We start from the raw sequence: 13,169 nt of genomic DNA on the forward strand, positions 1-13,169 counted from the left end.
CTAGTCTTGATATAGTAACCCTGTACCTCACTCAGAGCCAAAGGATACCCAGTTATGACAAATGTACACCAGAGCCCTGCTAGGAGTATGATCTATGTGGGTCCAGTTTTGGTTATTTAATAAAAGTGTCATTTAATTCAATTAAATCACAACTATTGTGTAAGTTTGTACTTTATCATTAAAAAATGATAACGTACGTCATCACCTCAAAGTTTTGCTCACTGTGAAATGAACAGTTTGTCAAGTCAAATGTGTGATATCAAAAAAATTTCACTGTGCACTCTAATGTGGCATTAGCAACCCACGTGACCAACAGCTACATTGCTTTTGCCAGAGTGTAAATTGCCAGTATTATTTAAAGGGTATGTTCAACTTATTTGCCCAGTTTTCATGTAATGCCAGTGTCGTTTTACAGACTTTAGACACAACTGCCATGAAATTAAGACAAAATTCAAATAAAACTTGCAATTTCTTTATTGTAATCAAAGTTGTCACACAAAAACGATCTAATTTCTGTCCAAACCAATTAGAGAAGCTCTGTGCAATAGTAATAGTAGTACCTAACTCTACAGCAAATGTTATGTATTAACAACTGCTGATGTCATGTCACATCTTAAGTTTTTATGTAATTTAACGTGGCTCACGGGGTACACATTGGTTAGAGATTACCGCTGATGATGACAATGGGCGGGGTTAGTTATGTCCGACCAAACGCACGGTTGCGGCGCGGTCACGAGAAAGAATCGAGCACACCTGCTCAGAAGCTGGCCTTGCCGCGCGGCATGTGATCATCCGGGTACTTGTGGGTATACCACATAACTGAAACCGAAGTCTCCCATTAGCTGCCTTTAATCTCCCAGTTTAGACGATATTTTCGGGGTTTTCGCTTAAAAACGGAGTTTGTCAGAGATTGTATCGAGAAAACATCGAAATCGATGGTGGAACATTTAAAAATAACCGCAGATAACGCGTAAGCAGAGGTAAGAAAGCACATTATGGAAACGTGACGGGGAACACGTTGCATAACGTTTAATCCTGGCCAATCACGTCGCTCCTTTCAGCCCTGCGTATTCCTGTGGGTGGAGATGTTGATAGCGAGGACAGCTTGCATGGCCGACTTAGGCTGGTGATGTAGTTTATGTACAGTGTTTAATATGTTAGTAAGGTCGAGAGAGCGTTGAATTTGTGCAGACTAACCCCGTTTGTGGCAACAAAACGTAAGTATGTACGCGTTTGTACGTTTTGCTAACTACTAGCATATTTTATATGGCCTTCGCCCAAGCGCCGTGTGTTAGCTCATCAAAACAATACATTTGAAACATCGTTTGACTCTGTTAATGTTCTGTTTTCGAACTTAATCATGTTGAATTATTCAATTTCAGCGTTGCTGCTAATTGAGAGAAGAGTTGCAGCCCCTTTCTGCGTCAGCTGCGGTTTCCACCTTTCTACACATGCATTCATTGCTGGTCAGCAGACCCAACGCTGTGGATAAATTCATGGAGCTTGGTTAAGGTCCGACAAACCTTTATCGCCATCCAGGAACGGAGAGCAGCTTTAAAGCTACTTCGGCCTTGGATGTGTATTTGTGTATTTGTGTTTGCCACAGAACAACGTTAGAGGGCGTCGTTTGTTGTTTGTGGGAACTCCTTAATACCTTTTTCACCCCACTAGTGGTAAAATAAAAAATAAGGGAGGCGACATGGTGGTCAATACCATCCATTGGTTCAGGAAGGGACTACGGCTGCATGACAACCCGTCTCTGAAAGACTCTATCCAGGGATCGGACACCCTTCGTTGTATTTATATCCTAGACCCCTGGTTCGCTGGATCCTCCAATGTGGGCATCAACAGGTGGAGGTAAGATGGGTCACATGCTGCTTTAGCTTTTAAGTATGGGTATATAGGAGTGTTATGTGGGTTAAAGTTTTGTTCTTGGTATTCGTTGTTTAAAGCTTGAATCTAGATAACATGGACTTTGAGGCAAACATCTTCATTTACTTTATAAACCTAATCATAACAATTGGTCACTTAATCCTTAAGCGCCTGTCACAAAGTTCATATTATTTAGATTCTTAAGACCTGTGGAGAGCTGCATCGCCACACAATATGGTGTGCTTTCAATTGTCAAAGGGTGTTTAGGTCAAACTTAATCCCTGGTTATAGTTGCTTAGTATCAAGACTTGTGGTATTTTTAGCAATCACCCAATCAAAACTTAATATTGTTTTAGTTGTAACCTTTATCTTCACTAACTGCATACACTCTCTCTTCACGTCGTTGCTTACACTCGTCCAGCTGCTTTTTAACACAAATATCTAATCAGACAATTGCATGGCTGCAACCTAATGCTTTTAGGCATATAGACAGGGTCAAGATGACTTGATAAAGTTTAAGTGACTCGTCAGAATGGGAAAGAAACATAATTTAAGTAACTTTTAATGTGGTGTGGTTGTTGAGACCAGATGGGCTGGTCTGAGTAGTTCAGAAAATGCTGATCTACTGTGATTTTCCAGTACAGCTATCCTTAGTTACAGACAGTTGTTTGAAAAAGAGAAAATACCCAGTTAGGCTGAGTTGCGTAGATCAGAGGAGAATGACCACACTTGTGGGTATTGTAACAACAAGTCAGGTGACCAGTCATTACACCCAAGGTATGTAGAAGAGCATTTCTGAACACACAATAGAGCTGGGCGATAGAACGATAACGATATGTATCGCGATATAACTTTTACTCGATAGAGAAATTAAGCTATCGCGATAGACCTCGCCGCTCTTGTCCTCTTTAAAAAAAAAAAAAAAAAAGGTCAGCCAATCCAAATTAAGTGGCGCAGAGCCGAACCAATCACAGCCGCAGCGTCACGTCGCGTGACTTGTTACGTACAGCACAAGTGCCAAGCCGCACGTGTGTTTGTTTGGGAAGCAGCCAGCGGGTAATGGAGCCAGCGCGTAATGGAGGAAATGAGTGTGCCGACTAGAAAAATCAACCGAGCGTGACCGAAGAGAAAACAGATGATGGTTCCAATGCCGGAGAGATTGTCGAACGGAAGAGCCATAGAAGTTCCGTAGTCTGAAGGTATTTCGGCTATTTCAAGTCTGACAAAAAACAGTAGCGTGCACTGTAAATTGTGCCGAAAGCAAGTCTGGAAATACAATAAACTGGTGCATGCGTCACACTGTGCGCCACGTTATTGTTTCGGTGAAATGAATTTCTACAATACTGTTAATTCTACTCTCTGCAGTGTTTAAATGCTTACATATACACACAGTTACTGTCCGTCCACACATACGACTCTGTTCTGCTTCTATGCCCCAGCTTTGTTTACTTTTTCCCACCGAGGCTTCTAGACTTCTGATTGGCCAACATTTCTGCACGGTTAGGAATCTAGCGCCACCTGCTGCTTTGGCACGTTCATAGCAGCGTTTTCCTTCATTTCTCCCTTTAAGTGTGGACGGGATTATTTTTTAAAACGAAAACGGAAAATCTCCGTTTTCAAAAATACCCGTGTACGTGTGGACGTAGCCTCAGTCTCTGACTGGAAGCGCTAATTCGTCATTCGGCTTTTGTCAGACTAAAGTAACTGTTAAAACTGTTTGAAAAGCTAAGCTATACAACAAGGAGAGATTGAGAATTTCCTTTTAGTTCTCAGTTTATTTGATATTGACAAAAGTTAGTCAGTTTTGTCTGTTCTTCTGTAAAACAAACTAAGATTTATTTTTAGAATTAATATTTTGTTTCTAAGTGGAATTGACAATTTAGTCTGTTTCGTTTGTTCTATTTTGACACTTAAACGCTTTAGCGGCTGCCTTTTGTGTAGTTTGCAATATTTGCCTTTATTTATCTGAAAAAGTCTCATGTTCCTTAAGTACATCTACCCTGTTGAACTTATTATGGGAAATAAATATTTAAATAAAAACAAGCTGCTGATTATTTCACATTTTACTTGTGAGCAACGGCACATTTAAATCTTACAAATATAGTTATTTGGCTTATATCGTGATAGATATCGTTATCGCCTGAAATGAAAAAACATATCGTGATATGAAAAAATCTCATATCGCCCAGCTCTAACACACAACATGTCAAACCTTGAAGCAGATGGACTGTAACAACAAAAGACTTCAGCAGGTGCCACAACCCTAAGCTTAAAAATGAGAAACTCAAGCTATGCAAAGATTGGTGTAAACAACATAAAAGCATGAGTTTATCGTGGAGGGTATTTTCTTCATACAGTTTGGATCCCTTAGTACCTGACCATTGTTTAAATGCCACAGCCTATCTCAGTATTGTTGCTCAGTATTGTTGTCAATCCTTTTATGACCACAGAGTGATCATCTTATGATGGCTGCTTCCACCAAGTGAGAAAGCTCAGATGATCTCAAACTGGTTTCTTGACCATCACATGAGTTCACAGTGCTCAGTTGCCATCCACATGTACTAGATCTCTATCCAGTAGAGCACCTTGGAGATGTGGTGGAATGGGAGATTTGCATGATGGATGTGGAGTTGCCCAGTCTGCAACAGTTGTGCGACGCTGTCATGTTAATATGGAAATCCCTCGGGAATGTTTCTAGCACCTTGTTTAAACTGGCACAAAATTAAGAAAGTTCTGAAGGCAAAGGGGGGAACCAACACAGTACTAGCAAGGTGTTACTCCAGCACGTTTTGTAGAAGAGTTAGGGGAGAGAAGCAGGGCAAAGTGGCTCTCTAACATTAACTAACTAGCATACTGTTTTATTAAAAAACGTTTGGTTTGTTTTCTGAAGCACTTATCTAATTCAGAATGGAGAATTATGTAATTGCACATCTTTCCATAGATGATGGGAATTTGATTGAACAAAAAAGTGCTCATTTTGATCAGGCAGACAAGTCGTTAAAATAGTAGTTTTAAAATATTTACATTCATTCTTTAGGGGGTGGTACTTTGCAGCTGTTTTTTAAGCATTGATTTGCTGCAATATTATAATTTTATGCCTATTATTTGGTCCTCTTCCAACAGCAAAGGTACACGTAATTGGAAAATGAGTACAACACTGAGAGAGGACCATGTCATGTCATGGACAAAATATTGAATTTGTCCCCTTAAAGCATAAATCTGCCCGACTAGTTTCCCTTGTAAGGCTGGACATTAATCAAATTTTAATATTGATCACAATTTTAGCCCCAACCAATATTAAAAATTTGTTAATAGAATTCAGAACAAACAAAATGCTACCTAATGGGGATTTATATTTCAGCAGGAAATTTATTGTTGATTTCTGCTGTGCATCTCCAGGTGCTTTTTTTTTTTTTTTTGCCACACTTTTTGAACCTCAGTGAGAGAATGACGGTCACACCATCATCATCATCATCATCATAAGATAAGATAAGATAACCTTTATTAGTCCCACACGTGGGAAATTTGTTTTGTCACAGCAGGAAGTGGACAGTGCAAAAGTTATGAGGCAAAAATTAGAATACAATAAGAATAAATACAGTACACAACTGTACAGAATAGAATAAAATACTATATACAGTAGAATAAAATAAAATAAATATACAATAAGATAAAAATAGAATACAAATACTATATACAACTGAGTAAAAATACAACGATGACAGAAAGGATTATTGCACTTAGTATTATTGCATATGTATGGATGTGTGTGCTTGATCAGTTAAAGTCTTTGTTGTGGAGTCTGACAGCAGTGGGGAGGAAAGACCTGCGAAATCTCTCCGTCCCACACCGTGGGTGCCGCAGTCTCCCACTGAAGGAGCTGCTCAGTGCTGTCACAGTCTGCTGCATGGGGTGGGAGATGTTGTCCAACAGGGATGACAGCTTAGCCGCCGTTCTCCTGTCACTCACCACCTCCACTGGGTCCAGAGGGCATCCTAGAACAGAGCTGGCCCTTCGGATCACCCTGTTCAGTCTCTTCCTGTCCCCAGCAGAGATGCTGCCGCCCCAGCAGACCACACCATAAAAGATAGCAGAAGCCACAACAGAGTCATAGAAGGTCTTCAGGAGTGGGCCCTCCACTCCAAACGACCTGAGTCTCCGCAGCAGGTACAGCCTGCTCTGCCCTTTCCTGTAGAGGGCGTCTGAGTTATGAGTCCAGTCCAGTCTATTGTTCAGATGAACACCAAGGTACCTGTAGCTGTCCACAGCCTCAATGTCCATACCTTGGATGTTCAGTGGTTGCAGTGGAGAATGCTTGTGCCTGCGGAAGTCTACCACCAGTTCCTTGGTTTTACTGGCGTTGATCTGGAGGTAGTTCTGCTGGCACCAGTCCACAAAGTCTTGGGTCAGACCTCTGTACTCCTTGTCGTCCCCATCAGTGATGAGGCCGACTATTGCAGAGTCATCAGAGAACTTCTGCAGGAAGCACTGGGTGGAATTGTGGGAGAAGTCTGCAGTGTAGATGGTGAAGAGGAACGGAGCCAGAACCGTTCCCTGTGGGGCCCCCGTACTGCAGACGACCCTGTCCGACACACAGCCCTGAGTCCTCACATACTGTGGTCGGTCGGTGAGGTAGTCCAGGATCCAGGTAGTGAGGTGATGGTCCACTCCAGAGTTCACCAGCTTGTCCTTTAGAACCGAGGGAAGAATGGTGTTGAAGGCACTGGAGAAATCAAAGAACATGATTCTCACAGTGCTTCCAGCGGTCTCCAGGTGAGCGAGGGAACGATGTAGGAGGTGAATGACGGCATCATCCGCTCCAATGCCAGGCTGGTAGGCAAACTGAAGTGGGTCCAGTGATGAGCTTATTAGGCGCCGAAGCTGAGCCAGGACCAACCGCTCCAGGATCTTCATCAGGTGGCCTGTAGCTGTTGAGGTCCTTGGGGCGTGAAGTCTTTGGCACTGGTACAACACAGGAGGTTTTCCAGAGCTGTGGGACTCTTCCCAACCTCAGGCTCAGGTTGAAGAGGTGCTCCATCACCCCACACAGTTGGTCCGCGCAGGACCTGACGACCCTCGAGCTGATGCCATCTGGACCCGCTGCCTTCTTGCCATTAATCCTCCTCAGTTCCCTCCTAACCTGGGTGGTTGAGAGAGACAGGCTGGAGCCTTGTGTTGAGTGTGTATTGGATGCTGCAGTTGGGGGTGGGGGGGAGTGAGCAGGGTGAATAGAGGAGGTGTGAAGTGTCTGAGGTGGAACAGCAGCAGTGGGGGTGGGTGAGTCTGCAGCTGATGTTGCAGATTGCCTCATGGTTGAATCAAATCTGTTGAAGAAATGATTCAGTTCATTTGCCCACCTCACATCCCTCCCAGGCAGAGAGTTCTGCTGTTTGTGGCCCGAGATGGTTCTGAGGCCTCTCCAGACTTCACCAACGTTGTTTTGTTGAAGCTGGTTCTCCATCTTCTGCCTGTAGCTCTCCTTCCCATTCCTTATCAGTCCCCTCAGCTCTCTCTGCACCCTTTTCAACTCCTCTTTGTCTCTGGATTTGAAGGCCCTCCTCTTCTGCTTGAGGACGGTTTTAATTTCTGGGGTAATCCAAGGTTTGTTGTTGGAGAAACACCGTACAGTCCTGGTAGGTACAGTGTTATCCACACAGAAGTTTATATAGTCAGTAATGCATGTAGTAAGGCTGTCGATGTCCTCTCCGTGGTCATCACAAATCACCTCCCACACAGTCGACTCAAAACAATCCTTAAGAGCCTCCTCGCTCTCCTCTGACCATCTCTGTACTGTGCGGGTGGCTGGTGGCACCCTGCGCACTAAGGGCTCATACACAGGGACAAGGTGCACCAGGTTGTGATCAGATCTGCCCAGGGGAGGGAGAGGTGATGAACTGTATGCCTCTTCTGCATTGGCATACAGTAAGTCCAGTGTTTTATTGACTCTGGTTGGGCAGGTCACATACTGGGTGAAGGTGGGCAGTGTGGAGTCCAGTGAGGCATGATTGAAGTCCCCTGATATTATGAGAAGGGCTCTCGGTGATTGTGTTTGCAGTCTGCTGACCACAGAGTGGAGAGAGTCACAGGCTGCATCCGCGTTGGCCGAGGGGGGGACATACGCTGTTATCGCGATAACATGCGAGAACTCCCGGGGCAGGTAGTACGGACGCATGCTAACGGCTAACAGCTCAATGTCTCTGCTGCAGAGTTGCTCTTTTACAGTGATGTGCCCAGGGTTACACCATCTGTCGTTCACAAAAACTGCCAGTCCCCCTCCTTTCCTCTTACCGCTGTCTCTGGTCCTGTCCGCTCGCAGCAGCTGGAATCCCGGTAGTGTCACGCTTGTGTCCGGAGTTAGCGATGTTAGCCACGACTCCGTTAGCATCATGATGCTACATTGCCGGTACTCCCTCTGTGACCAGGTTAGCGACGTCATCATCATCATCATCTCAGTACAAGGGATAATAATCATAGCTTTAATATAAGGGCACATATCAGCAAATTCCTGGAGTGAAATTGCTGAAACTGTAGGAATCGATGTGAGGGAATCTAGAATCTAAAAAAAAATGTGATAAACAGTAGGGGACCCAGGAGGTGAAAAGTCCCATCATTTTATCTGTCTCTACTGGCTAAAACACCAGTACACGCCCATATGACAATTAATACATAATGCACACGGCAACGTCCTCAGCCACTTACATAGGTCATGTTGTAGGCTCTGCAAGGATCCCCTGCAGAAGTCTAAATCGAGCCTCAATCAGCACCTGCATGTGCCAGTCACACCTGTTTTCTGCACCATGCAGCTTGAAGTTTCCTGGGTGTTTTGTGGATGAGTAACACTGCATTAAGACAGACGTATGAATGAACTATAACATTATGATTAATGTTGTTGTTTTTTTAAGCCTGCTGCTATTACTACATACTATTTTGAGTAAAATTTCAAAGTGTGGACATTACTGTTTCAAGACAAACTGCCAAGGCTGACATTTTCTCTACAAAATGCCTTTTGTAGATGAGTTGGAAAAGATGGTGCAGAAAGCTGCATCTGGCCAGAAGGAAAAAACGCACAAACCTGGAAGAGTTGGCAAGATTTGTAGAAAATACACGCTGGCAATAAGCAGATGCATGGGTACCAACGGCTACACCCTCGCACCCACAATAAAGAGGATGTATGTTGCACGACAAGACGCGATAAGATGGCTGATCAGTTTGTTTCACTAACTCATCTACACAGGGCATTTTGTAGAGGATATGTCAGGTGTGGCAGTTTGTCTTGAAACAACAACGGTTTTCACCTTGAGCTGCTTTAGTGACCAAGATCTTGACCAATTCCAACTAGTTGGTAATATTTTTTTTTCTTGTTTTATAGTATTTTTTTTCTTCCCAGAATGCTCAAATAATTTTCATCAGATTTAGTAATTTAAAAATAAATGATGATATTGTTGATGGTTAATTGTAAAAATCTCCAAAACTTTATTCATTCTCTTTAAACCCACCCTTTGACATTAGTTTCAGTTTGATAGTGGATCTTGGGGGAAGCTGCACACAGTGCATATGTTACAAGAAAGCAGTGAGTGAATTATTTTTGCTATATTTATTTATTGCAGATGTTCATATGTTACATTACATTACTAGTCACATGTTGCACCAGTGTCCAGCTCTTTTTGTCTTTAAAATCAGTTCACTGTGGTTAAAAAAATATTTATTACTTATTTATTTATTGCTGAGTCTGTGTGAGAGAGAGGGCTTTCACCATTTATATCCAAAGAAGGACATATAAAGGTTGCAGGCAGTAAGCTTGCTGCCCAGCTACTCTGACAAGCTATTTTTTTTCCTGCTTACTGACTCTGCTGTTCAACTCTGAATCAGGGGCTGCAAATTAGGGGCTGCAAATCTGGGTCAGTATGTTGTTATGGTCATTACATCATCCGTCCTCACTGCTTTGACCTATATTAAACACACACACCCCTTTAGTCAGCTACACCATGTCATTTGTGTTATTACATGCACACTATTTTTAGCTTATCCCATACGTCTATACAGCCGCATTTGTTCACAATGTTGCAAGCAACTATAACTGCTTAGTTTTACTACCACTGGTACACTGATTTAGATTGAATGGAATATGTTTGAGTAGGGCTGCTCGATTATGGCAAAAATGATAATCACGATTATTTTCACTGAAATTGAGATCACGATTATTTGACGATATTTATTTAACCCTTTAAGACCTACTATAGAACCAAGTCCACCAGAGCTTATATTATTTTTTTTACATGTTGTAGTGCCATTTGTGGGAGCATTTCAAGTTGCTATACATCAATACAACTGTTATAGCCCATATTTTAACCCTCCTGCCATCCTTTAAAAAACTCACACCCATCACCCTAGGGACCATTCTCAGCCACGCCATAAAAAGACCATATATCCATATTTTATTCCACTTTAAATTAGCCAACCTTGTAAAACTACTTCTCCCTGAAATATTCATGTAAAGTTTTAATTATATTTTCGTTGTTTTAACCCTTCAAATCCCAGTGTTATTACATGAGCGCCCTGTGTTATAAGCCCCAAAAAACGAAACTAAATATTTCCACAAAAAACCAGTTGAAGTAATATGTGATTGTCATTATAAGTAGGCCTTTAGATGGACCAAAGATTGGCACCAACATACATTTTGACCTGCCATTATTTTTTTTGCATTTTTTTTGCAATTTAAAAATTAAAACTTCAAGGCCCTGAGTCTTCATTGACATCCAAGAAAAGAAGAAAAAATAAAATCATATGATGATAATTTGGGGTTGAAAAATAGCGTTTATAATGGAAGTCAATGGGCAGAAAATGGTCCCCAGGGTGATGGGTGTGGGGATTTCTGCTGCTCAGCCATTTTAGGCTGATTTAAGGAATTCACACTGGAATATTAACATTGACAGGTAAAAACTATCCTGTGGCAAGTTTGGTTATATTCCACTGAACACAGTGGAAATGGCAGCCATTTAACACATAGCAGTGGCACAAAAAGGTCCCAAGAAGGCAGGAAGGTTAATAATATGTATGCATTAAGTCCATAGTAATTACATAAATTGCAAAAAAGTGCAATAAACTACAAAAAAAATTGAAAATCGCTTTTGTTTTGTTTACATATATTTCTACTTGGAGAAATTTAAGAGGTTTATCCCTCAAAACTTTAAATACAATAAAGTTGCAAAAAATAGTTTACAACAACAGGAAATTTATTTTGAGTGTCTTCATAGTTTTATTTTGGAGATACAGTTTTTATATACTGCAGGAAAAACAAAAAACAATCCTATGATGCAAATTTGCAAAGAAAACAGCAGGTGCATCGTTTCACTGTGGGAAGTGTTACGAACAGCTGATGGATCGGCAAAGCGTGTTTCTGGAGTATTATGTTTTTGTTCCTGCAAGCGCTTTTTATGCAGTTTTTGCAAAGCTATATGTGGAAGGAAACCGTGACCGAGGACAAGCTGATGGCATAAGTTGTAAGTACAACTCCTCCGGTTTCATATGCAAAACAAATTATTGCGCTAGCTTACACGGTTCAGGTTCTACAGGGATTTAAAAATAGTTACACAACACGGAGCGTGCTGCTCTGACCAGATTTAAAGGGTTAACAATGACTTTAAAAAATAATATAAAATAGTGTGCAACACCACTGAAGTTTTTTTACCTCTCTTTTCAACCAACAGCAGTCACTCTCCTCTCCAAATAACTTCTGCTTAGCTTTCCGAGCTTCCCTCGGGTCCTCTTAATCAGCGGTCTCCAACCTTTTTTGCGCCACGGACGGTTTATGCCCGACAATATTTTCACGGACCGGCCTTTAAGGTGTCGCGGATAAATGAGGGAGGGGCTAATAATCGGCTCAGTCATTTTTAATGATCGTTGAAAGCCCAGATCGTAATCGTGATTAAAATTCGATTAATTGAGCAGCCCTATGTTTGAGTTCTTATGGAAGTGCTCTCCCTGTCTTGTCTCCATTTTCATGCTGAAACAATACAAACTGGTCAGTAATTTGTGCTTTGTAGCTTGTGAACCTTAATGGAAAAAAATGATGGATTATTTATTTTCAATAAATGCTGAAGAAAACCCATGTTTTAACCTTGGATACACTCTGTTACATAAAGCACTAAACTGAAAGGGAAAATTAGGCACAGAGAAAAAGCTGGCTGTAAATAAAAGGTGATTATTGAGACCTCAGATTGGTCGGAATGGCTCAGAATGGGAGCTGGAGTGGTGAGACAGAGAAGCATACTGGGGTTAGTGGAGCAGAGGTTTACTGAGGGAAGCTGACCAGACAGAACAGAATTCAGAAAGTAGGGAGTTAAGCTGATCTGGGCAAGCAGTGCCAGAGTGTTAAGCTAAATCTAGTAGCAGAAAACTGCAGTGAGCAGGAAGATTTGCAAGGTAAATGGAAGACGGCACAATTTCTAATACTGCACACATGCATATAGAGACACTAAACTGGAGCAGAACTTCACCAGCTGCACATTAGTCAGTTTTCAAGTCTCTTCAAGCTCAGCTCTGACACATCGTTGACTCCACTAACCATCAAACACACCCATTTCCACTGCCACAATACAGCAGACGCACGCTGCAGCACAGAGAGAGGAGGGGAAGCCACTCCAGAAGTGATTATAGGTCAGTGTGACCCAGAAAGGAATATCGAGGGAGTGTCAGAAGGGAAGACCAGTGTAACAATGGGAAATTAAGAAATACTGTAATCTGTGGGAATATTATGATACATTACTTCCATAATGTATCATTACTTCATTACTTCCATACAGTTAAAGGGTTTTTAATTTGTAGAATTAGAAGATAAGAGAGCCGTTATTAAAACTCTTGTGGCTAATAACTCGAGTGTATTAAATGAGGATATGAAGGCATGAGAGTATTTGTCAGAAGATACAGGTAGTGTGCTGATAACTGATTTTTAAAATTTACTCCATATCTGCTTGCCAAAGCCAAACTCTTTGTTAGATCTTGAATTATATTATGAAATCCTAGTAATAAAGCAATTATTATTTTTAGGTTGTGGTTTAGGTGTCAGTTACTATATAAATGCCACTCGGATGTTAATGGAAGACAATGGACGTGACTTAAGGATTTTTTTTTTTTTTTAATTATGTTAGATGTTGTTGTTTTTTGTTTTTGTTTGTTTGTTTTTTAGTTTTGTTTTGCTGCTGGGTTTGTAGATAAATTGTTGAGAAAATGTTTGTTTAAAGGCATAAGTCATGAGTGCTCCTACAGTATACATGCTCTGCTTTTTTGCCAGTAATATT

General features: G+C 41.5%; 1 protein-coding gene across 3 annotated transcripts in view; it reads left to right on the forward strand.

Moving 5' to 3' along the window:
* Positions 1-761: 761 nt before the first annotated feature.
* Positions 762-13,169, forward strand: part of cry1b (cryptochrome circadian regulator 1b) — a 20,790-nt gene continuing 8,382 nt past the window's right edge. The window contains exons 1-2 of one of the 3 annotated variants that reach the window (XM_085411733.1): positions 762-980; positions 1,383-1,857. In XM_085411733.1, the coding sequence (XP_085267859.1) occupies positions 1,700-1,857 (158 nt within the window). In that variant the 5' untranslated portion in view covers positions 762-980; positions 1,383-1,699. The other 2 variants (XM_085411732.1, XM_085411731.1) reach the window with 2 other exon arrangements.

This window comes from Rhamphochromis longiceps, linkage group LG7 (genome assembly GCF_057381845.1).
Source record: "Rhamphochromis longiceps isolate RC_006_pf linkage group LG7, R_longiceps_female_GT1.1, whole genome shotgun sequence".
NCBI lineage: Eukaryota > Metazoa > Chordata > Actinopteri > Cichliformes > Cichlidae > Rhamphochromis > Rhamphochromis longiceps.